The sequence below is a fragment of the Hydra vulgaris genome, chromosome 09 (assembly GCF_038396675.1).
Source record: "Hydra vulgaris chromosome 09, alternate assembly HydraT2T_AEP".
In the NCBI taxonomy this organism is placed as follows: domain Eukaryota; kingdom Metazoa; phylum Cnidaria; class Hydrozoa; order Anthoathecata; family Hydridae; genus Hydra; species Hydra vulgaris.
Window position 1 is genome coordinate 29,196,538 of NC_088928.1, and position 27,935 is coordinate 29,224,472.

The 27,935-nt window shown below is 26.7% G+C and overlaps 1 protein-coding gene across 1 annotated transcript; it reads left to right on the forward strand.

Annotated features, from left to right (window-relative positions):
- The first annotated feature begins 3,535 nt into the window (after positions 1-3,535).
- On the forward strand, positions 3,536-27,766 carry LOC100211808 (reticulon-3-B). Its single transcript, XM_065805250.1, has 9 exons — positions 3,536-3,981; positions 5,143-5,199; positions 7,746-7,953; positions 8,051-8,090; positions 16,439-16,537; positions 17,721-17,790; positions 17,947-17,993; positions 18,826-18,884; positions 27,689-27,766. Exons 1-9 carry the CDS (start codon positions 3,639-3,641, stop codon positions 27,747-27,749), a joined length of 984 nt encoding a protein of 327 aa, XP_065661322.1. The 5' UTR covers positions 3,536-3,638; the 3' UTR covers positions 27,750-27,766.
- The last annotated feature ends 169 nt before the right edge of the window (positions 27,767-27,935 follow it).

The window sequence follows — 27,935 nt, forward strand, 5'->3', positions numbered from 1 at the left end:
CCTTTGCAATAACATTTAAAGCCCACTTGGCTTTAGTAAATTTACAATAAAATATTTTTTCTGAAAAATACTACGTGAAGAATAAAACTCAATAACATAATTTACAGTAACATTTAATAACATTTAAAGCCTACATGACTTTAGTAAATTTACAATAAATTATTTTTTCTGAAAAATACTAGGTGAAGAATAAAAACTAATATTTACATCCTCATATGTACACATACACATACACAAACACATATACAAACATACTTACACACACATATATAAACATACTCGCATATATATCAGAAGTTTAGGAGATGCAATTTCATTTGTCGTTTAAAAGAGGAAGTGCTTTTCAAATCTTTTATATTGTTATTTTCTAACTGATTCCATAATGACGGACCTTGGTTAATAATTGAGAATTTTGACACTTCTGATTTTACTCTGCCCAATTGATAGTTATGGTTGCTATTTGACCGAAGATTGTATTTTTGTGAAAACGCCAATGTAAAAATATCAGAAAATACTTTTGGCACCAAGTTAGTCTTATATTTATACAAAAATATTAATATTTGAAGCGAATTAAGTTTTGATATATTTAACACATTCATGTATTTCATTACAGAGGAAGGGTTTTCTAATCTTTTTAAATAGTTAACCGCTTTACATGCGTGGTTTTGTAGCCTCTGTAATCTTATTAATTTAGTTTTGTGTGTGTTAGCCCAAACAATATTAGCGTAAGAGAGATGACAATCAACAAGACTGAAGTAAAGCATTTTGCGTGATTTATAATCAAAAAAGACCCTAGATTTATATAATACACTTAAAGCATTTTGCGTGATTTATAATCAAGAAAGGCCCTAGATTTATATAATACACTTATAGCAGATGATATTTTTGCTTCAATAAGACTAATATGTTTTTTCCATGATAGGTTCTCATCAAATATTACTCCCAAAAACCTTGTATAATTTACTCGATTTATTTCATTTTTATTAATTGACAGTTTTGGCAACTTTAATGGAAGATTAGTTGATTGTCTTATTTTATGGAAGAGAGTAAAACTTGTTTTTTCACAATTTAATGATAACTTATTAGCTATAAACCATTGGTTAAAGCTTTCCAGTTCAGTGTTCATTGTTTCGAACAATATTTTTACATCAGAATTGTTGTAGAATAAATTTGTATCGTCTGCATACATAATTGACGATATTTTATGAGAAGCTTTATTCATATCATTAACATATATTAAAAATAATAAAGGTCCCAAGATCGATCCCTGTGGGACTCCGCAATCAATATCAAGAGCTCCTGACTCCTCCAGGACAACAAACTGTTTTCTATTAAAAAGATAACTTTTAACGAACTTATATGTTAGGCCTTTAATGCCGTAATGCTTTAAATTTGAAAGCAAAATTCCGTGATCAACGGTATCGAATGTCTTAGAGAGATCGATAAATACTCTAAGTACTTGTTCCCCTTTATCAAAGCACATAGATATTTTATTGGAAAGTTCGATAATAGCGTGTTCAGTAGAGCAGTATCTCTGAAATCCTTATTGATTTTTGTATAAAAGCGTATTTAATGTCATGTAATCATAAATTCTATTAAAAGTTACCCTTTCAAATATTTTTGAAAAGACAGGGAGTAGTGATATAGGGCGGTAATTGGAAACAGAAGAACAATCACCATTTTTAAAAACTGGGTGAATTTTAGCTAATTTTAATTTATCAGGAAATATACTATTCTCAAATGAAAATGCTATTAAATAAAATAATGGTTTACTTATACTATCCATAACATAGATAGCTACATTACTAGTAATGTCGTCATATCTACATGACTTGTTACGCTTTAGTTCAAATAGCGCTTTGTTAAACTCGTGTTTATTTATTTTTTTTATTAGATATGCTAGTCGTGGGTAATCGACTTTTGATCGACTATTACTTTAAAATACTCCACTGTGCGTCGGTAAAAATGCGTAAAAGTGCGTAATTTTGCATAAAAATGCGTAATACGCAAATTTACCGCATTTATCACTTTTTACCATTTTTATCACTTTTTACCGCTTTTTATCACAATTTACCGCTTTTTTTGCTGGTTACCGAAAAACTAAACAAGGATTTTTTAAATTGCTTTTTGTATTTCTATAAGTAAATTTTACATTTACAGTTTAAACAAACAAGTTATTAATAAAAAATTCATCATCAGATATTTCATCATCTGTCAAAATAAAATATTTCCAAACTCAGATGCTCTGTACTTTTTTTCTCATTCTCTTTCCAATTCGACTTCATTATATTACTTAATTTTGCTTTTTTGCTTCTACTTTGTTTTTGCTGGAGTGTCATTGGAATAAACAAAGAGACATTTTGTCTTTGGTCTTCACCATGAGTCCTTTCATACCCTTCTTTTTGAGCTAGAGTCTTTTGACTCTCTTGAGTATCTAACTGTAGCTGTTGTTGCTCTTTAGGTTCAGGACCAGTTTGAGTATCTGATTGAGTTGGAGAAGTCTTTTCAGGTTTGACTATGTGATTTTTCCTGTTGGTGAGTCTTCTTAGTTAGTAGTGACATGTGGTAAATCATATGGTTCTTCTTCGCAAGTTTTTTCCCAATCACTGAGGTTAGAGGGAACCCTTGCGTTATTTTGACTCACTAAAACTAACATGCTAGTGTTTTCTGGTTTTACATTATGCCTAAAATTAGTAACCGTCCTACCTCCTACTGAAAACATTCGTTTCAGTAGTAGATAGTTGATAAAAAAAAAATATATGAACCACAAGAAAATTTTTTGATGGCGGCGGATATAAGGAACGACTTTATGAAAATTAAGAAACTGATGATAATCAAGATTTATATCTTAAGCTCAAATATTGATAAGTTTCAAATAAAAATATATTTTTTTGTTAAGCATAAGATTTTTTTCATAAAAATAACGGAATTTTACATATTTACATAAATTTCAAATATAAATATTAATTTATTTAACAAAACATATTCTTACAATAACTTGTTGTATATTAACTTTCTGTTTTTTATTTTTTAGAATAAAAAAAATAAAATAAAATACAAATTCTCAGTAAAACTAAGTACGACTTTTAATTTTAGTTTGTTTAATAGTAGTGAAGAAAAAGAATTTGTTTACTTGTGCAGAAATCTCAAATTTAAAATAATTAGCATTTGCTATATAATTTATTTACCTTTTAGTTCTTAACTACAAAATGCTTGTGCTAGAAGGTTAGTATATATATATATATATATATATATATATATATATATATATATATATATATATATATATATATATATATATATATATATATATATATATATATATATATTTAATAAATGAACTTGTGCCCTTTTTGAAATGACAGGTTCAATTTCTTTAAAATAATATTTTAATATTTTTTTTGGCATATCTCGCGTGCCCAATGAAGATTTTGTTATCGATCATCCAAGTCATGAAAAATTTAAGCTGAGTTTGGAAACGAATTAATTTATTCGCTTTTGATAATTCAGCTATTTTAATATCATCGTACTTTGAACCCGGGCTTTTAAAAGAATCGGCGCATAAGTCTTGCAAAATTATTTTAAAAGCCTTTGCAAAGTATTTTATTTTAAATAAAAAACGTTTAAAAAAAAATATTATGGGTGATATTCAAGATAACTTTATTTCTCCGACACCAAATAATAATTCTGTAGATAAAGAAACTAGTGAACTACAATCTGATATTATACAAGATGATGATGTATCTATTTTAAAAACAACACCAATTAGTCCAAAAGAACAATATGAAATTAGTTCTGACGATGTTTCAAGTACAAGCAATGGTCAAGAGTCTCTGTCTGATTCTTTAATAGATCATCTTCCAAAAGCTCCTTGCACTGAAACATTGATAAAAAGCAAAGATCATGAAACTCAACACGAATTCCTAGATAAATCTAAATCTTATGATAACGCTTTAGAAACTGAAAAACCTAAACATAAAGGTATATTTTGCGTTTGTTTTAGCATTTAAGTGTAGATTGTAATTTTGGCGTCAGAAGTATCATTTTGAAATGAATATATTGAAATAAAATTCTGTTTAAAACCAATACCTAATTAAAGATAATAAGGATTTACATCCTTATGCTTATGTAGTTTTGCTTATGTAGTAAAAGAAGCAGTTAAACAAGACCTAGTTTTCTTTGATTGTTCAGAACTTCATATTTTTGACCCAAAGCTCTTTTACACTAGATTTTCTTTTTGATGTCAATGTGAGAAGAGCAAAGAATAATGAGATCTGTGTGTAGTAAATTTGGCATCCATCTAATTTCTTTTTAAAAGAGAATGCACTACACCAATGAAGCATACTCACTCATGTATAAGTGAGTGTGCTTCATTAGAGCCCATTATCACTTACAATAATGGGCCCTATCAAAAAATCTTGCAGACAAGAGTTCCAAATAATTAAAAAAAATTTCAAAATCTCCCAAACCATCATTGTAAATTATGATAACTAAAGCGATACCCAGATCTAGAGAGTTTCTAGTAATAAAAAAAATGTTTAGGACTTTTTTCAAGATTATCTGTTTAAAAGCTTTATTGAGATTTTGTGTTTCCCTGTTAAGGCAATAACAAATCTTCAGAGATATAGATTTGAAATGAATATATCAAAGAAATAGATTTGAGGAAAAGTTACAACCTTCTTTCAAATCCTTATCTCTGAAATATGAAGAACAAGGCCACTTTGCAGAGAAACAAGTTGAGCGCAGTACTACCAGGATGTGGTCAAGCTTAAACTTTTTCTATGTTTTATGTGGTTTATACAGCTGTTACAACATCTCTTCATTTATCTATTCAATCTTAACTATATAAATCGTATTTAGCAGATTTGTATAACTGTAATAATAATTAAAATGGCTAAATGATTTTATATTTGCTTATAAGTTTGTTATATCTTTTAATACCATGTAACTATAGCTAATAGACAGATACTGGCAGATCTAATAGACATATACTAACAAATCTAATAGGCACTAACAAATCTAATAAGCAAACATAAACGAACCTAAGAATTCTTTGAACAGATAAAAGTAAAATGGTAGAAATATTGTAACAAATAAATGATCTATTTTTTAATGGTTAGATATCATTATTATTTCATTTAGAATTATGTTTAAAGAGTCCTCTTGGTTTATGGATAAATGAAAATATAAATGTTTCAAGTAAGTATATAATTTTTTTTGCTAATAAAATTTAAGAGACGATTATTTTAAAGGCAGCTTGTGTCCTTAAAACAATTGCAACTTAAAATTTAAATAAATAAAATTATATAAAATAAATACAGCATAAATATGATTTTAAAAAGTTTACAAAATTTAAAAACATTGTTATTGATATCAGTTTTGCATTTGAATAAAATGCATCATTTTTTGCAGAAACCAGTGTTTTAATATTACCTGCCATCCAAATTCATCTCCATTTGGATCCATGTGTTAGTATTATTGCAATTCCAAGGTTTCTATGATCTTTAAAATTTATCAAAAGTCAACAAAAAACTATAGGCTTATGGTTTGACATCTATATATTAGCCTGTTTGATTGTTTCAACTTCAATGCTGCTATCATCAATGTATTGTATAACAGATTTTATGTTAGTAATATTCATGCATTGGCTATTGCATTTAACTCACGGTGTTGGAAACATTTTTCAGATATAGTAACCATTAAAGCAAAATCAATAGATCTGAATTTATTTACTATCTGAATGTACTTTAAAAGACCGATAAGCTTATTTATTTTTATAATTTTTAATTTAGTCCTTTTGAACAAATTATAATAATAATATTATCCATACTTTAAGTAATTTAATTCTTTAATCAGAATAGATTGGTATAGATATATACAACATCTACCGAGTAGGGTGATTCTAAAAACAACTTTTTTTGAAATTGTCTGCTGCCACCCCCTATATGTGTTCTATGTAATAAATTAATACTAATTTTATAAAACTTTTAAATAAAAAAAAATTTTAGGGATCGCTCAAGACCCTTAAACATCAGACGGATCCCTAATATTTTGAAAATAAAAGTTCTTCAAAAGCATATCATGTTGGGTCTTAAAGGAAGTGAAATTTTATAAAAATTCTAAAAATAATAATCATTTTATATAAAGATTACTATTTTAAGTTTTATAGCTTAAAGACTATTATTTTTTAACTAAAAATAAAAAAGTACATATTTTCATAGTGTTTTTAAACAAACTTTTCAAATTTGTGTTTTTCCATAAATTTTTTTTACTATTTTTAAAATTTTTATAAAATTTCACTTCTTTTGAGACCCAACATGATATGCTTTTGAAGAACTTTTTTTTTCAAAATATTAGGGACCCGTCCGATGTTTAAGGGTCTTGAGCAACCCCTAAAAATTTTTTTTATTTAAAAATTTTTTAAATTTAGTATTAATTTATTACATAGAACACGTTTAGGGGGTGGCAGCAGACAATTTCAAAAAAAGTTGTTTTTAGAATTACCTTACTACCAAGTGTTTTAAACACTAGTTTCTGGAAACAAATGATTTATTCAGCCTCAAAACTGGTGTTGATACAAAGTGTTTCTTTTGAATAGTTTTTCTAAACATTTTTTAATTTAGTTTAATAGTCTGACGATAAAACAATGTAATAGACTTAAAATATTACAACATCAACATTAGACTTGAAATATCACAAATAAATTATTGCTTTGAATATCTCATTCCATTCTACAATTTGCAATTAAATCTTTGTGAAATTTAAGGTTTTACAAATACCCTTAGAAATTTAAAATTCACAAATTGAACAATTACGCAAAAATATGTTGTTTGACTTTATGAAAACTATTATTTGATTCTGTCCCAGCTTATTTGTAAAGACTTTGACCTTAAGTTTTTTCAAGAAAGTTTTTTTTTAATTAAGAAAAATAACAGGTTCTTTTTAAATTTCCAAAACAATTTATTCCTGCAGATTTAGATTAGCAATGTACTAATATATTTTGCTCACTTAAAATTAAAATGCTTTACTAAATTCTTATTTTGTGGATCAGAAATAAGCAATTTTTTTAGTTGTAATACTACCACTAGGAACATTAAATTTATGTTTTTTATCAATGGCCTCTCAAGCCAGAAGAATACTCAGACTTTCAAAACCTTATATTTCTTGTTATATTTTTACAGAAACAAAGATATTAAAAAACATTTTAGACTAATACAAATGTCTAGAAGAAGATTTAATCTAGTGAAATGTCTGGATTTAGTTAATATATTTAAAAAAAACTTAAGATAAAAGATTTTGGCAAAAATATATTAGCATGACAATGTTTTATTTTGTAGTTCACAACTGTTCTTTTAATTATTAATTTTAAAATATAGTTATTTTTTATTTTAAAATATATTATTTTTTCTTTTAAAATATAAAAATCCTTTATTTTAAAGTATAATAATCTTTTATGTTTTATTTGTGTATTTACGTATCTTGAGTGTATTCATATGCAGATATTTTAGATATCTCTATATGTACATATGTATATATATCTTGGATATATGTGCATATGTACTTGGATATATGTACATGTGTAAAATTCTTGGATAAATGTGCATATGTACGTAAATCTTGGATATATGTACATATGTTATACTTATATTTACATGTTATTTCTCAAAATAATTCATGTGTCTGAAAACTCTTGATGATAAGTTATGATGATAGTTTTACATTTTTCTAAAGTTTTTTGTTTTTAGTTATTAGATTGATTTACTGGTGTGATATACAGAGAAGTATGCTCACATTTGCTGGTGTTTTATTTTTGCTTTTGTCGTTATACTATTACCCTGTCATTCAAGTGGTTTCTGTATTTGGACTGTCACTGTTAATTGTTGCATTTCTTTATCGAATTGGAATGACTGTGGTTAATGCAGTACAAAAAACATCAACTGAACATCCATTCAAGTGACTTTTATTCCATTCATTTTTAAAACTTTTTTTTCAAAAAGCTTATTAGAAAGTTTTGTTGGAAAATATTTATATGCAATTTTTTTTTCATCAGAAACCTTCTTGAAGAGAAGATTGAGATATCAGAGCAATCTGTAAGTCATTTTTCTACTTATTTTTAATTTTTGTATTTAATATGTTGTACCTACCTTTACTGCTGTTACTACTACTACTACTACTACTACTACTACTACTACTACTACTACTACTACTACTACTACTACTTATCCCTAGGGAGGGAGGTGTAGGGGGTGTCAACCCCCCTAGGAAATATTTTTTTTCTATACCAGTAGTAGTAAAGCGCATTACTGTGGTTTACTCCTTTTACCAGCGAGCTGTTAACTACTAACTGCTGCCATTTCAGTGTTAAGATATATATTTCAGTGTTAAGCTTTTTTCTTATCATGCATAAAATATTTTGTGCTTTACATGTAGTTACTTATGGATTCCATCTCATATTAAATGACCTTATTACATGTGTCTTGTTTTTTTGTTGTGATTTTTTGATATTGTAGTTGTAGTTATTATTTTTTTTTTCAATGTGCATAACGCTGCATTTACTTATGTTCAAATCCATTAACCTTTTATTTGGCTATTCAATTAATAAATTGATGTTGTTTTGCAAATTAATTTGCAAAATATTCATAACAGTTATAATTTATAGTATCATCTGCATATGGGAAGATTATTATTTAACAGAAAGTGAAGAGGATCTAATACCATGCACTGGGGTATCTTACACCAATCTGATACAACTTCACCCATTAAACTCTTTGTTTTCTGTTTTTTTTAAAAAAGACATCCTATCTCAGAATATTTTCCATTTATATTCCACTTTCAAAAATCCAGTGGCTTACTGGTCCCAGAGGCTATACTATAGAGGGAATCCTGCATGGGCCTTAAGCTTTTTATATTATAGAGATGTTTTGGAAAAAAAATTGTTTCACTATATTCTTTAAATGATCAACAAGTTATTTCTTATTCACTTTATTTATGCTATCACAAATAATTTTTTTTAATTATCTGATTTAAAGTGTTAAAGTTTGAGCGATAGTATGTATATTATTATTTTAAGACTGACGTAAGAAATTATCTAACGTCAGCCTCAAAATAATAACAAAAAATGTTTAATACTATTTATAAAGATTTGAGAGCAAGAAAATTCAAGCAACAACAAAAGAAAAAAAGGACTCTAATTTTAAATGTTTAGCATGATCAAATACAATTTTAAATCTTTGGTTTGAATGAAATTACCAATTAGATTATTTCATATAACCTTTCTTGTTTTATTTAAAATAGTAACACATGCTGTTTTCGAAAATAAAGTGAAATACTATAAGAATTTCTAGATTAACAAGTTATCAGACAAGTTTTTATTTTAAATAAAACTTTGTATATGTCAGTTATAAAAATAAAGTTTTTATAATTCCTGAATTATGTATTGTTCAGTTACTTAACATTATAAAAGTATTTTTTAACACAAAATATTGTTTTAACAATTATCCTTCAGGTGATAAAAATAAGCTATTAATTTTTCTACAATCTCAAAAATTACCCATAAATTTTTCTACAATCTTTTGAACATTTAACCTATTTTTAAATCTATCATTACATTTTTAAGCAATAATATCAACGCTGATATGAACCAGATCTTTTTATAAGGCAATGTAATGGTACTTAATTTATTGTTTTTATAAAATGTAGTGTTTGTATATTTATGGATCTTCAAATCAAGCGCATACACTAAAATCTTGCAAAAATAGGCCTTTTTAGAAAAATCCGGCATTAATGAAAGGAGCCAGCACGCCACTGCATAAATCTTGTATGCAAGTTGGTGATGTGGTACCTTATCAAACACCTTAGCAAAATCTAGGTACACCAAATCAATTGGATAACCATTTTCAATTTTAGCTGTAATACTATTAAAAGTTTTTAATAGGTTTAAATTAATTTGCTTTGTACAAAACCAAGTTGTTAAATTGTTAATTGTTTTCTATTATATAAATAATCAGCTTTTCTCTAATTATTTTCTCCAATATCTTACTTCGTATTGATGTTGATGATAGGTTATTGAACCAATCTTTCATGTTTCCTTTTTTTAAAAGTAATGTAATGTTTTCTGATTTCCATAACTTTGGCAGCTCTCCTAAATGAATTGATTTTTAAAGATTATATAATTTATTAATGAATATTGTAAATGAGAAACAATGATTCTTTTAACAGTAATTAGATTTTTGTACTATTTTTGAATGCTTGTATTTTTGTATGTGTTTGATTTTTCCATTAAGTGCATATACATATGATATACATTGAGTGCATATACACAGTGCATGTACATAAAAATGTTTTGGGTTTTAAATCTTTTACTAAGTTTATCTCAATGAAGTTTGGATTTTTTAATTTTTATTTTAATTGAAAAATTGTTTTATTGACTAATTTACATTCATTAATCAAGTTTGTATTCTTGAAATTCGTAGCACACACTCTGCACCATCAACTACATTTTTTTTCTAATTAAATTTCTGGTTTGTTAAATAACGCATGGATTTGTGATAGAATTAGTTGGTTTAAAATGGAGGGGAATATATTCTTAATAGGAGGGGTAATGTTTAATAATTTTTGAAATATTTTCCCACCCACCCATCGTTTATTAATTTTTACTTATTATCAACAAAAACTTTAAAACTCAAAAAAAAAAACTTCAGTGAAGATCGGTCTTAAAAATCAGAAAATGCTTATTTCAGTCACCGATAAAAGCAACAACTTTCAGTGTAACCGGCTTTTAAAATCATTGACCTAGTAAATCTCGATTTGTCGAAAATGAGCTTTTGGTTTATTTCTCACCAAAGTATAAAACTTATATCAGCATATTAAATCCTATTGAAATTATGATAAAACAGCTGTTAGAAAATGCACATTTGACCTCAACCCACACTAGAATTAAATAGTTTTATGCATGTTTTGTAAAAAATATTAGTTTTATAAACTGAAATTTTTTATAAAAAATACTTATGTTATAACATGAAAAATTTCTGTACTATTCTCAGCTAAAATTATATTTATCGATAAATTTTAAATTTCATAGTTATCTCTCTGCATTCAAAAATTATTTTAAATTTCTTAATTATCTCTCAGCATTCAAAAATTATGACCATATGAAATTTGTAACCCCTTTAAATTGAGAAGGTTTAAACTTTTTATGGCCATAATTTTCACAGTTTATATACAGGTTGTTTTTTTTATTATTATTAAAAAAGGGAATTTGTATTATTACTGTATAAATTTAATGTAACCTACAGAATTGAACTACAGAATTGAACCTACAGAAATTAGACCTGTAAACTAAAAAAAAAATTTCATACTTAGGGTAAAACACCGAAAAATCCTGGATCCGTCACGTGTTAACTCACCATCCCCCATACCTGTTTAGGTATTTTATGGAAGACCCATATTAAGCGATATTGACACTTGTTGAAAGTTATAAAAAAGTGATAAGGCTTTAAAGTAGTCAGTTTTTAACATTAGTAAATTCCAATGCATTATTGGAAACCAGTCCAACATGCCTAGTTTCCCATGTGAGGGATGCAAATAATTATAAGTTATTTAAAGAAGATATAGTTGGTTCCCTCATCTTTGATCTGGTCTTTAAACTGGTTAGGGACACAAATAAAAGGGCAGTAACTATTTAAAGCCCATTATTGTTCAAATATAATACTTTAAACAGAGTTTAATCAGATTTTTTTGAATATTGTGGATTAAAATATTAAGTTGGTTATTTTTATATTGGATGCACCATCACTGAAATAATCTTCTAAACTTGTACATATATATGTTTGAGCATTTTGAAACATAACTGAAGACTGCCACAGTATTGTGAAGCAGATTGTCGGATATAACACAATAACATTTGCTTTCTAGGGATAGGTTTTAATTTAAGATCTCACATATATGACAAATAGATGAACAGTTTTATCTTTTCTACAAGCAAGTCAAATAAGGGATTTTTGAGCCTACTAATTTGGGGTTTTTTGTTCAGAGACATTCAATGAATCATTTAACAAATTTCATTTTTAATATTTTTGTCCATTTGTAGCACACTTATGCTGGATAATAAGGAGACACCAAATTTTATCTGACAAGAATTTTGATTATTAGTTTGTATAACAGAGTTATCAGGTGAAATTGATAACTCTGAAACATGTTGATGTGTAATATGTATGTAAAATATAATATGGATCATGTTTCTTTTCAATTTCTTTAAGAGTCTTAATTTTTCTTCACAGCCAAATTTTTTTCTTCCAGGAATTAAAGTAAAGTTCAGTTGTTTATTAGTGACAGTTGTATACACACACACACACACACACACACACGCACACACACACACACACATATATTAGGATTATGATTTTTTTAACTTTTGTCACAGTTTTAATGTGCCATAGTTTTAAAACCTGAGAAATTGATAGTTAATATTAAAATTTCATAGTAATATTGAATATAGTTAAAAAATGTCCCCCACCCACAATTAAGTTATGCTATAAAAATATTGTTGTTTTTATGACTATTATAGAAGTATTTGATTTTTAAATTCGCTATAAAGCATAAAACACACCTAAGTAAAAACTATTTTATGTGCTTGTGTAATATGTTGGTCTAAACTGAAATATTACACAAATACAGAAAATAGTTAATACTAATGTGTTTTATGTTTTACTCATTTCTTTTGTCTTTACCCATTTCAATGTCTTTTTTAATTAATTTTATATTTATACAGTAAATTTTTAAAGAAAAGTATTTTTATTAAAATAATATTAAAACATAGAACGTTACTAACATATACTATCCATGCATTTTAGATTTTTTCCAATGTCAAATAAATATAGCAAAACGGTTGTTGACAAATATTCAAGAGTATGGTCAAAAAATTTAGTTTCGTTTAAAAAACGTATAACATCAAGAATTGGTCCCTTTATTGAAAAACCATTCAATTGCATCAATTGAAAAAAGCAGAAAAGAAAGAGTAAAGTTAATTGCTGTTAAAATAAGTAAATTATGGAACAAACTCAACTTTCTGAGTATTTTTAAAAAATCAGTTGGAAGAAAAATTGAAAAGGTTATAGAAAAACATGACAAGTATCTTAAAAAGCCTGGCAAAAAGGAAGAATGCTCTGTTTTTGGAGATCTTTTTGATATCACCAATATTAAGGGCATATGGTTTAGTCTGGAAGTTAAAATTTTTATAATATACAGTTATTAAGTTCAGGAGAAGTTGGTCACAGTACTAACACACAAGTGTCATTACATCCTTCAAATGTCAGAGTTTGTAATGCAAAAGATTCAACTTCTACAAGCAAAGCAAATAATTGTCCAGTTAGCAGTTCAACTGCATCAGAAGAAAGTGGTTCAGATTTAGATTCACAAGACAATTATGAACCAGTGGAATTAAAAAAATCCATAAAGAGAGTATATAATAGAACAAAGTTAGTATCTAATCTTGTGATAACTGAATCTTTAAGTACAAATAAATCGGCTAGAATCTGTAAAAAGTTATTTGAAAAAGGTATTGAAATAGAAACTCCAAGTCAGACAGGAATATGGAGATCAACTATAAGGCAAGGGGAAAGCATGAAGAAAATTGTTGCTAAAATAGTACAAGAAGAACAATTCTGCCTACATTTTGATGGAAAGAAAATAAACAAGACTGAATACCAAGTTGTGACACTTCAAAATGTGAAAAGGAATTAACTTAGGAATTGTGGAAGTGGAAAATTCAATAATATTTTTGAAGCTTTTAAAAAATTGCTAAATGATTTTGATGCATGTAATTAATTTATTTCAATGATTATATGTGACACAACAGCAGTAAACAGGAATGATTTCAATGATTATATGTGACACAACAGCAGTAAACACAGGAAGATTAAATGGTATAGTTATAAAAATACAAAATGAAATGGAAACCAGAGGCTTTACTAAACCACAATATTTAGGATGTCAGCATCATATACTGGATCTCCTTTTAAAACACGTTTTGGATCATTTTGTAAATTGTAAATCGACAAGTCCTGGTTTTGATTATAAATTTGTGAAGGACTTAACTGAAAATTATGAAAATCTTCAAAAAAGTTATACATATGAAACTGAGCCTAATCATTACATAAACTTGGAATGGCAAGATGACTTCAAATTCTTTTATGAGTTATGTGAAGCTTTTAGTTACTTCAAGAATCATAATAAAATTACCAAAAATTAAGTACCACAAGCTTCCTCCATTGCACAGTGCTAGATGGAACTCTAGAGCATCATATGTTCTTCTTGCCTATTTTCTTATACCAACATGGAGGTGTGAACTTAAAAGTGCAGAAGCTTTTATTGCAAATCAATAGAAAAAACTTTGGTTCAGCAAACAATTATTTGATGATAAATCATATGACTATATGCTTGATGCATTGACTGAGATTAAGTGTACAGCTGCTTTAAAGAGTATTTAAAAACACTGGAGCAAAGAAGATAGTGTAGTTCATATTCCAAGAACAAACATCATTGCTGAACAAGGCATTAAATTGATGGAAGATCTCCTTCAAAATTAAAAAAAGTGGGAATATGCAAATGTGAAATTTATTGGAAAGAATGACCTGTGAAGCGTTAAAACTAACTTGCTGAAAATAATTACTTTTAATGATCCACTTCAATGATATGTAGTTGATAAATACTAAAGATAATTTACAATTAGTTTTATTTATTTTTGTGGCTGTTCATAAATGGGTTTGAAATAAGCTTTATGTGTCCTCATGTAATCTATGAAAAATCATGTTATTATCAAGGGGGGGGGGGGTTATTTTTGCAACTAGACTACCATTAAACCAGTTTTTTATCAATTACTCAACATTTCTCAGGTTATAGAAGTATGGCCACAACAGATTCAAAAAATGTCATAATCCTAATATATATATATATATATATATATATATATATATATATATATATATATATATATATATATATATATATATATATTTATATATATATTTATATATATATATATATATATATATATATATATATATATACACTACAGTCAAGGAGGCTTTAATTGAGGTTACAACCCTCTCTGAACTCCATAACTGGGAAAAAAAATTCCACTGTGCAGACAAGCAGTTAAGTGTGGTACTACCAAGGACATGGTGGAGATCAAACTCTAACCTTCTTGCTTATGAAGTGAGTGCTCTACACCACTGCTGCATATAGATGTATGTGTGTATGTATATATATATATATATATATATATATATATATATATATATATATATATATATATATATATATATATATATTTATTTATATATGCGTGTGTATATATATATATATATATATATATATATATATATATATTATATATATATATATATATATATATATATATATATATATATGGCTTTTCAAAAGAAAAAAAGGAAGTGATTATTCAAGGAAAAAAAATTTTGTTTTGATTTAATTCATCTTGCTCACATTGCAATTGATGCCTGAATCTACTGTCCTACTTGTTATAAGCAATTTAATTGCCTATAATAAAATATAATTTAAATAAGTAATGCTTTCATTTAAAATCTATACTTATAAAAGCATTAATTGCAGACAATAGTAGCTAATCAGAAAACTTACATATAAAAACTTGTTCAATAGAAAAATACTAAAGTTTAACTTCATTTTGGTGTTTTTTTAGCAATTTTCAGATTTTTTAATGTTGAAGCTTTCTTCTAGTTCCAAAGACTTGTGAAATAAACTATTAAAATGACTTTTTACATAAACTACTAAAAAGTGGTGTTTATGTTGATGTTTTTACTGATAACTTAGAATTGGTTATCTTCTAATACTTTCAATTGTTTTTCTAATTCAAGATTTTTAAATAACTATTTTACCAAATCTTCCATTTTTTAAATCTATTTGTCTGTCTCACCTTTGTACACATTTTTACACATTGTTTACATTTTTAAATTTATACCATATTGATTTATGCAATAAATATTTGTTTATTATTGTTATTATTCATTTGTTTATCTTTTTTTTTTAATTATTTATCTTGATTACTATTTTCTTTTATTGTACTTGTTTTATTTTGTTTACCTTTTTATTGTTGAGAACCAACATATTTTAATAGCACTTAAATTTAAAATTATAAGTGCTATTAAAAAGATATTAATAAAAATTAGTAACAAAATCATTAAAAGTTAATATTCTGGTACAATTAATTAATAAATATTAGTGATATTATAGATAAAAGAGAGAAAGATATAAATAATAGTAGATTACTTCCATTAAAACACAGAATACTTAATAGAAGTTTTTCTTTTAAGTTACAAAGAAAAATTATAAAAAAACAATATTAATGTGTGCGTGTCCACATGTGTGTATTGATGTGTTATTGTGTAGTTAAATTTTATAGGTTGCAAAATGGTCATCAATATTGTGCAGTTATGGAAATAAGACTATTAAAACATGTCAGCATTTGTTTCTCATAAATGACATTTTTGATTCACTAAAAGTAAGTTATTTCTATTTTAATTTTAGATTGAATTGTTGCTATTTTAATTTAGATTAAATTTCTGTTTATTACCTTTTATTATTCTGATTCTATAAAATGATCAAATAAAATGCATTAAAAACTTCCGATGTAAACCATTCATGTATAGTTCAAAATTAATAATTTTATTGGTGCTTTTCAACTAATAGTACTCAGGTCAAATGTACTGCAGTGTAAAACTGTATTACCCATATACCTATATTGTGGTTTAAAGCAACAATGTTGTTGTGATATGGTATACTAGTCACTGGAAATGAAATCATTTTTGTTAACAAATAATTTAAATAGATTTCACTTTTAATTATAAAACATTTTAAGTTATAAAACTTTCTAATTATTGGGAGAAGTAATATCGATAAAATTTTGGACATTTTTTTTTTAACCAAAATAATTTTTTATTTAATAAAAAAGATTTCTTATTTTTCTTTATATTTAAGGGGTATAGAATAACTTCACTGAGTAGAAATATTTGAGGTGTATGCAATAACTTCACACTGAGTAGAAATATTTAAGGTGTATGCAATAACTTCACACTGAGTAGAAATATTTAAGGTGTATGCAATAACTTCACACTGAGTAGAAATATTTAAGGTGTATGCAATAACTTCACACTGAGTAAAACATAAATTTATTTTTATAAACTTGCTATTCTTTTTTTAACAATACCTTTCATATATCAATATTATCCCACTGGTGAAGTAACATGGATTTACACCAGTGGGATAATATTGATATATGAAAGGTATATCAATATTATACCTATGCAAAAAATAAATAGGATATGTATACAATATATATTTCATATATATTGTATACATATCCTATTTATTTTTTGATATATATAATGTCCTTAAATGTCAAAGTTGTATTTCTTATATTTAGTAATTTCCTTTATATTACTGAGTCTTTTTTTCTCTTTTTTTTTCTTTTCCTTCTCTTCTTATAACCTGACCTCAAGTTTTCCCTTTTTTTCCCATACGTATGTTCTACGTTATTTTTTTTTCATTTGCAAATGCTTTCAATATAGGTTCACTTCGACTAGATGTAAGTACAAAGTCAATGCTTGTTTATATTTATAGCACGCCCAAATTATAAATTAAAAAATATAAGTTTAAGAAATTATTATTTACTATTTAAATTTTAGTTTGGGTTATTTTTATGGCTTGTATCTTACATTGGTTCTTGTCTGAGTGTTTTGACTTTAATGATAATTGGTATGATATTGCTCAGCTTTTTTATAAGTGTTTTGCTCTAACATTAGTATTAAAAATAATTATTAGAAAAATATTTTAGTATAATAATTACTATTTTTAAATGTGTAATATTCTTAATTATAAGTATTTCAGATTTATCAATATTTCTCATTTAAGTTTTCATCCTTCTTTTTACTGTTCCAAAGTTTTACGAAGAAAAGCAGGTATTTTACTTCATTTAAATTATTTGCATCAGTTTTAACTTTGTTGTATAAAGCATTCTGATTTTATTAACAATCAAAAAGTCTTTTTAATTATTTATTTTATTATTTATTTTTAAGAAGCTTTGAAAAGTTTCCATAATTTAATTAGTATATATGGCATAAAAAGTTCTATCAAGTCAAATAAAATTCCTGTATTGCAAATTTTGTATATCATGTATGCAGTTGAAGCCCCACAAAATATTTGCAATCAGATATGTTAGGGTTCGGTGTCTCAGGTGACAGCAATATGTTGGTTATATAATGGTTACTTAATCTTGAAAGAAGACCCAGATCTGGCAGACCAATAGAGTTATTAACTGCTCTGCTTAACAAGCAAACTTGGATGCATTTAGGACCTTGATTATGTTTTTGATTCAAAACCTAACTCTACACCATTGGTTTTTATTCTTTGTCAAAGTGTTGACTAGAGGTTATAGACAATGATTGTTAAATATTATCTATATAATTATAAATTAAGTATATATTTTTTGAAAAATTGTTCATTACTTTTTAGCCAACCTAATATTATTCGGGATTTAAAAAATATTTTTAATCATTTAAATAATATTAAGTTCGCAGTAAATTCTAAAATTGACATCAAATTGTTGTTATGTTAGTAGTTTTCATGAATGGCTCGTTTGTTTTTTTCCAGTTTACTTTGCATATTTTAATGATAAGGATCTTAGGAATTGTTTTTATTTGAAAATTTTCTGTATCTTTTGAGTGCTGAAACCAAATATAATTTCGGCACCTAAAAATACAAAGGAATTAGTTAAACTGTTTTTTAATTTAGAATGAAGTTGAAACATTTTATCAAGTGATTATTGATAGAGTTTTGCAAGTTTTGTTAAGGTATGTTTGTTACATTCTGTCTAGCTAATATGTGCTCTATAGTGACATACCACATATGTCACTATAGAGTACAACTTTTATATTATTAGGGACCCGACTGTTGTTTTAGGGTCTTTGATGACCCCTATACTACTTCTTGACAAAAAAAATTTTAAATCTCGTATTATTTTATTATAAAGAACACATTAAGGGGGTGAAAGCATTTTCAAAAAGTTCTTTTTATAGCCACCTTAATATATATATATATATATATATATATATATATATATATATATATATATATATATATATATATATATATATATATATATATATATATATATATGTGTGTGTTTGTGTGTGTGTGTGTGTGTGTATATATATATATATATATATATATATATATATATATATATATATATATATATATATATATATTTATATATATATATCTATATATATATGTGTGTGTGCGTGTGTGTATACAGTCCCTGATCAAATTATTAGCCCAGGTTGATATTTTTTTATCTTCTTAGAGGGAAAACTTATGTTTTTATAAAAATACAGGTAAAAACTTAAAATGTAAATAAAGTATAACTATTTTCTAACTTGACATATACAAAATAACAATAAGAATATGTTTATTACCATGAACTTATAATATTTTGTTCATCCTCCAGTATTTTTTTATAACTGCATGAAGACAATTCGGTATGCTATAAATGCAATTTAAAGACATTTCTTTCAAATGTGCATTATGGTTCCAATGCCAAATAATTTTTTAATCAATTGGGTCCTATTTGTGACCTTTTCTAGCTAAATTTCTCTTTAATAGCTCCCATGCATTTTCTATGTGGTTTAAATCTGGGGAGTTTCCTAGCCAATCTAAAAGTGGAATTTTTAGAGATGGATTTTTTTTTCAGAACTGATGTCTTCTTTTTTCCTCATTTTGTTATTTAAAACTTTTAGATAATTTTTTTACTAAAAAATTATTTTAAAACAGATAAAAATTGTTTTGTATAAAAAACATTGAAGCAAAGTATACAAACTGCGTAAATATTGTTTAAAAATGGTTTAAAGTATATTATAATATAAATCTAATGTAAATAAATCACAATAGTTAACAAAAAAATTTACTGCACTTAAAGAAAACATAGTACATTAGCACAATAGACAAAACACAAATGTCATGAATTAAACAGATGTCGTTTGTACCCCTAAAAATGTTGGCACCCTGAAATTAATTTTATATTGCTAATAGCCTGAAAGTTATAAATCTAAAAACATACATCAGCAAATAAAAACATTACAAACCAATTTTAATCCCCCCTAAACCATTAAATAATCAAAATTCTACAAATTTTATAAAGTGGGCTAATAATTTGATCATGGACTATATATATATATATATATATATATATATATATATATATATATATATATATATATATATATATATATATATATATATATATATATATATATATATATATATATATATATATATATATATATTTATATATTTAAATTTACCTCCTCATTTAAATGAGTTGAGAGTGGGTTATAACCATAATTAAGTAATTAAGTAGTAGTTTGCTGCAACTTTTGACAGGTTTGACTCAAAACATCTTCCATTGAAAAATGTTGTTCTTTATTGATAGCTAAATGAACATATAAAAATAGTCAGTTGCAAATTAAGCGTTATGATTGGTTTTGCAAGTGAATTTTTAGATTCTGAGTTACCAACATTAAGAGATATTAAATACGGTCTGCTTCTAAGAAGAGATGATAACTGTAAAGCAAATGCAAAACTTAAAGATACATGCAAAAGGCTTTCTTTAAAGTGAAAACACAATGGTTGAAAGCGAATCCTGAAATTCCCATTGTGACGGACAAAGTTGGTATAAATAAAATAATTAGAGTATGGAAAAAGACTATAGATATTGTTAACTTCAGGTGCAACACTGAAAACATTTCTAAGTTTAACTCTAATCTGGACAAGCTATTTGATATAGCGAAGTGCAAGTGTGACATTATTTTATGTGAGGAGGCAAGTTGTAGTTCATGTGTTTTAGTTCATGAGAAAACAAAATTTCCAGAATAGAAACTTTAGCTAACAAACAAGAAAAAAATTCTAAATTCTGAAAGCAGCTAAAGGCTTTTTTAAAACTGAAAGTGAAACAGTGACAGATCACAAGAAAATTTAATGCTCTAAATTGCAGATGATGAAACATTAAAATCTGAAAATGATATGGTAAAAAGAGATTGAGTTTAAGAGCCATTTTCTGATAAAACCAGGCAAAAGTACTGTTGGCTCAAAAGTGATATCTTTTAATTGCGCTCAATTTTATATACAGTAACACTGATAGGGTAAAAAAGAAACCTGTAAAGTTTTTTTTTCAAAGTATTTATAGTTTTAGAGTTATGGTCGGTCAAACTTTTGGCCTTACTTAATACTTGTAAATTTTGGTCTTACTTAATACTTGTAAAGTTATTATTGAGGTTATGTGATTTTTAGACTAAGTTTAAAGGCAATGAGACAACTGCATCCTAAGTTTCTCTTCATAATATAGAAGTATACGTAGAGCTTTAAAATAAAATTAAAAAACCTAAGGACAACCTTTTCTTTGTCTAAAAATCATAACCTGAAATCACATATTTTGAATTTGGAGCCTATTTTAAATATATTTTTCTCGGAACCTAAAAGGTGCCTGCATTTTCTATGTGGTTTAAATCTGGGGAGTTTCCTAGCCAATCTAAAAGTGGAATTTTTAGAGATGGATTTTTTTTTCAGAACTGATGTCTTCTTTTTTCCTCATTTTGTTATTTAAAACTTTTAGATAATTTTTTTACTAAAAAATTATTTTAAAACAGATAAAAATTGTTTTGTATAAAAAACATTGAAGCATTTTACTCAACTTATCTTACTCTTTTTAGAAAGAGTATCCCACTGTAATTTTAATGGTCTAAAGAGACTGAGAGGATATTGTTTGCAAAAGAAATTATGAGTAATCAAAGTGTCAAAAAATGTTTTAACTAGCGTTCAAATATCAGTCATTATGGGAAATGGGAAAGGTCCCAAGGTTGAAGATACAGATTTTATATTACTCCACATTACAATTCTTTTAATGCAAAAAAAACTTAGGGGGTAATTTTGCATTATTAAAATAACTCCACTACAAAAAGTTAAATTTTTTGTATTTTTTAAAAAAACAACCGAATGTCGCAGTGGAATTAATCGACATATATATTACGTCTTTATCTTATTATATCATTGTTTGCGTCATAAATCAGTTTTACATATCCTTATCCTTATGTCTTTGGTTTTAATGCATTGTTGCTTAAAATTCCTTTTGGGCTTTTTCAAATTGATCATCAATTATAGTCTTCATGCTATTTTCATGGCAATGTGGTAGAATTCCAAAAATGGTTTCACTGTCTTTGTACTTTGTAACATCTGAAAAATCTGGCCACTTAAAAAGGTTCTTGATGGCAGAAGCATACTTCATACAGCTCACCATGTAACCATCACTGAGAACTTAATATGAGTAATGATTTTTCTAATAAAAATAGTTTGAAAAATTGGATTGTTATTCGACAAAAGTAAACTTCATTTAAATTTAAGTGACACAATTGATATGATCAAATGATGTTTAAAAAAAAAAGTTTTCTTTGAATGAAAAACATTTTTTTTTTAAACTTTGAATGAAAATAATCCTAGGTTACCAATTACCCATATAAATAACAACAATCCAATCGTTTCCATGCCATGCACAAGATAAATAAATGACAAGTTTGCTAATTCTTCCTGATCTACAGAAAGAAAAAATATAAATATTTATACAAATATTTGTAATTACCAAATAATATCAAAATATATAATAATGAGAGTAGATATAAAATGTATTACCTTCATCTGCTATTTACTCTTCTTTGTTATCCACATTAGTACTACCAACATCAATTGGTTCATTCAATCTTTTGTCTTTTTTTTGCCTGCTCCAACATGAAAATAGTGATCTTATTTGTTGAGTTATTACGTATTCTGAGACTTGGAGCTTTTTTTTTTTATTAAAAGGTGCACCTGCTTTGGGCTAAACTTTTCTCCTGATACTTCACCTTACATAAAGAGTTTATATAATATACCATTTTGTTTCATACTATACCGGAAGATACTGTGCGTAGGTAAAGCCCAATCTTTAACATATTTGCTGATGTCAGAACATACTTCCCATGGCCATAATGTAAAGCAGTATAAATGTCCTCTGCACACATCAAATCGTTGCCAGCATCAACAAAGCTATAAATCAATGACTTTGCTCCGGCAGCTTCTCCGTCGCACAGATCCTTGCCATGACAAGGTTCGTTATAATCGTAGCGCTTAAGCTGTATTTGGTTATTTTTGTACAACATAAAAAAAGCTTCCATTATAAAGTTGCCATGGTACAATAAAGCATTGTCAGATTTTGCAAAGAGTTTATTAACATCAGAATGGTTATGCTTAAACTTCAGAAGAACTAATTGGGCAATTGATAGTGTTTCTGATAAACATTGCTCACACCTATAAAGAGCTGTAAAATACACCTTTTTCTGTAAAATGTTGTTTTTCTTAGTGAAGAAAATGTCTACATGCAGTGACATTCAAAATATTTCTTTTAACCTTCCCTGAATTTGGATAGAATTTTTTGGCAATAGTCTTTCAACCAAAATCCAGATTCTTCATCAAGACTTTCAAAAACAAAAACTTTAGCTTTTTTCTGTTGACAATCATGCATTAAATGTTTTTTATAATCAATGATATCGTTTTCAGCAATTTCAGTATCATAAATCTTCGTTGGCTGAAATATTTGATGCTAATCTTTTTAGTTCAACTAAGGATTTGCTTAAATTTTTGCACTCATAACATATCTTATCATTAGGTGCTATTAAAATCTGTTGCAACTGTTTGTCGGTTAAATCACTCGAAGCAAAAACTTTCCTAAGAAAAATTCTAAGTAAATTTTTCATGTTCAATCAAACACAGAACAACATGTTTACCCATAGAGTCACTATCTTTATAAATTTTAACCAATTTTTTTAGATCATCAGGTACATCATTGTCTAAAGTTTCGAAAGATCTAAAACATTTGAGATAAAGTCTTCACTCTGATCTGGGGCAACAGCTTCAGCGAACCTCTTTGCAAGATTTACCTTGGCTCTTTCAAATTTTATTTGTAAATTATTTTTGGTTCCATTGCTGAGATCAGATATCTTTTAAACTGAAAAGGGCTGATGTGGAGTGCTTCTGATAAGTTGTTACCAGTAAATGTAGCTCCTGTTACCAGTTGTAAAAGTAGCACCTGTTACCAGTAAATGTAGCACCAGTAAAAAAACACCTTCAACCTTTCCTCCAGAAAGTAAAATTTCTTTAGGCTCAAAATCAAAATCAGTTGTGCCTTCAACTAACTCTTTGTTAGTGGCAGTACTTGTTTTAGTTTTAATTAGAGTGCACTATGACTCTAGGTGATTGTGACAAAATACAGAACCTACTGTAACATTTTTGTTGTAATGTTTTGAAACATTTGTGGACATATTTATCGAAATACTTCTTACAGTAGTTGATTTTTTACCAACGTTTAGTTCATGCATTGGGTGACAGCATCTTCTTGGAGGAACCCAGTCAATACCTTGAATTTCAAGGTCAAAATTTGAAAAATTTATTTTAAAGGTTTAGTAATTAAATTTTTTTTTTTGTTGAAATATGGATGTAAACAAATTCTTACCTAAGATAAATCTAGGTTAAGGACATATAGTTGTTATCAGAAATTGATGTGCACCTTCGGTTTTCTATAAGTGACTTTTCTGTTCATCCTGTCTCTTGGTGCGCCTTTAAAACTTAAAAATATAAAACTTGGTTATTATGCAATATAAATATAATGAGGGAATTAAACAACAATCGTTTTACATTACTATATGATGCTAATGGAGTTTTTTTTTTTACAACTTTTAAGAGCATTGCTTACTTTAATTTTTATAAAGTGTGCTTTGACAACCAAAGTTAGATTTTGTATCTTGAATAACCTTTTTTCATTTAAAAGTAGATATGGTCCACACTTGACATCATTAACTTTGCAAACATTTTCAACAACAACCTCTAGCTCTGACATTTTCTTTGCAACTTAGTTTTTTTTTTTTAAGTATATTTAGCATAAAATACTCATTCTCTGTTCTGAATAATTCAAAAGTAAATGGTCAATAAACCATACTAAATAACTGTAAATTAAGATATAATGCCTAACAATAATTTAATTACGTTTAATAAACATCAAGTTAAAAATGTTTATTTAAAAAAAAAATTTTCAAGTCTACAAACATAAATTAAAAAAAAAAAATCAGATTCAGCATCATTTTGATGTAAAGTTATTTCAACAATGCAATATTACCCCCTAAGTTTTGTTTTTTTGTTGTTTTTTTTTTTTGTTTTTTTTTTTGCATTAAAAAAATTGTAATATGGAGTAATAGAAAATCAGTACATTCAACCTTGGGACCTTTCCCATTTCCCGTTAAGACTGATTTTTGAATGCTAGTTAAAATATTTTTTTGATACTTTGATGACTCATAAGTTTTTTTATAAACAATATCCTCTTAGTTTCTTTAGACCATTAAAATTACAATGGGATACTCTTTCTAAATGGGATTAAATACATCACAGGCATTTTTTATGTTTCGAGATAAATGTATTTGAAGTAGGCCCCAAATTCAAATATGTGTGATTTCAGGTTATAATTTTTAGACAAAGGAAGGGTTGTCCTCAGGTTATTTTACTTTTTTATTTAAAATTCTACCTATGCTTCCATAATATGAAAAGAAACTTAGGGTAAAGTGGTCTCATTGCTTTTAATCTTATTTAAAAATCATAAAACCCCAAAAGTGACTTTCCAAGTATTAATAGAGCAAAAGTTTGACCGACCATAACTCAGGAACTAGAAATATTCAGAAAAAAAAAATTTACAGACTTTTTTTTAATATTACAAACTATACAATATGTAAAATTGAGAATGATCCAAAGATCTCATTTTTGAGTATTGCCTGGTTTTCTCAGAAAATGGCTCTTAATTTATAATGTTTGATAAGAAAAAGGATGAGACAAAATTTTCTTTGATTGGAGAAGATGGAAAATTTTACCACAGACTTGTACAAGAAGACCATTATTCGGTTTGTGCAGAGCCAGGTGATTTATATCTGTACCATTTTACAGATTTTATTACTGAGTTTATTACCCCATAGAGAGTTATTTATAAATGAACATATTTATAAATGGATTATAGAGCATGGTATAGAATCCACTCTAGTTGCTGTTGGCTGTGATTCAACCAATCTTAATACAGATAAATGTTTGATAAATACAGGTAAATTTTTGATGTTAAATGGCATGCATATATTTAAATAAGTATTTTTTAGGCAGGAAAGGAGGTATTATTCATTTTTTAGGGAAAAAACTTCAAACCAAACTTATTTGGATAGTTTGTGCCTTGCACACAAATCAATTATCTTTGAGGTACTTAATGTCAGTTATTGATGGCAAAACAATTTCAAACAATAAGTTTTTTGGCAATATTGGGAAACTTGTTCCTATTGCCAATGATCTCAAAATTTCGACTAATGTAAATAAATCTATACCAAATAACAAAAGTTATTAAAGATAAAATAATGCCAGACAGAAATTTAAGTTAATACCAGTTTTGCACGCTGGTTAAACTTGACAAGTAGGCTTGCAGAATCTGGTGTTCACACCATGGACTAAATGGAAACGATGCTGAGATTTTAAAACACCTTTCTGTGTTGGTGTATACTCTGTATTATGGTTTGAAATTAAGGTAAGAATTTTTTATATTTACTTTGATAGTTTTTATTTGTGTATGTATGGATAATTTTATTAATAAAAATGTTTAGGTAAAACAAAAATGGACCATATCATATTATTAAACAGCTGGAACTTGTCCGAAAAATGAACTTAAATACTCAGAAAACAGTTTTACCCTAATTTTTTCTGTTTGTTGCTCTGCCTGGAATGCTTATAGTGAATCCATTCTTCAACCACTACTTTGTAGCAAAGATAAAGAAGAGAGAATATTTTTAATGAAGGCAATACTTTCAATAAGAAATTTAAGTTCTCTAGAAAATACTGCTGTTAGATAAAGAAAAATTCCAAAAATTAACACTGATGCTGAAATTATTATCGAATTGATTGATTAAAGTACTGATATTTACAAACTTTTTTTTTTTCTACATTACAGTCATATTGTTATGCAAGATATTACAACAAAGTATAGCAAAAAAACGATCTTTGTAAACTTTTAAATTATTAAGTTTTTCGATCACAATGATTGTCTAGGTGTCTAATAAAGGGATTTGGGATCGAGGATTCGATTAAAGATGTTTCTGAGTCAATCTGAATTACCGGTCAAAAGTTGAGGCAAACCTCGTATATCGCATTGCTTATTCAAAACTTTGTTTTTTGAGGTCAAAATTTGAAAACCTAAAAATTAAAATATACATATATATATATTTTTTGCATTAGTTTGAATTAATTGCATTAGGGCCAACACATTTAAAGTTCATATGACCTAAGCACTAATTGTAAAAAGTTGAAAAATGGCCCGCGTTTATACATACACACAACAGATAATATATATCTAAAGACGCAATTTCAAAATATATTTTGTACGCTTTAATTTTTCAAAAAAACAAAGATAGTATCTTATTTTTTTTTATCTTTTTATTTAAAAGAAATGATCTAATTTTTATCATTAGCAGTTATCGGAAACTGTTTTTTTGTTCTTTAGAATCGAAAGTAAAATTCCAGAAAAAGTGAAAGCCTTATTTTTGAAAGAGAAGAAGGATTAAATCATAGTGTCTGCTTGGTTATTTTTGTTTTTTTTTTTTTTTTTTTTGCGTTTGTGTACTCTTAAATTCAAGCTATTTGGCGTTCTTAACAACGGATCTTTTTTTTCAAAACATTAAAATTTATTTATTCTTTCGTTTAGAACTTCTTTTGTGTGTGTGTTTGTGTTTATATGTATATATAAATAT

Bases quoted from the DNA above. Each gene is read 5' to 3' on its own strand.
- LOC100211808 (XM_065805250.1), top strand. From the start codon at position 3,639: ATGGGTGATATTCAAGATAACTTTATTTCTCCGACACCAAATAATAAT. The intron at 16,538-17,720 runs GTAAGTTATTTC...TTTAAATTTTAG, and splicing joins ACATTTTTGATTCACTAAAA to TTTGGGTTATTTTTATGGCT. The intron at 18,885-27,688 runs GTATGTTTGTTA...TTTGTTCTTTAG, and splicing joins GTTTTGCAAGTTTTGTTAAG to AATCGAAAGTAAAATTCCAG.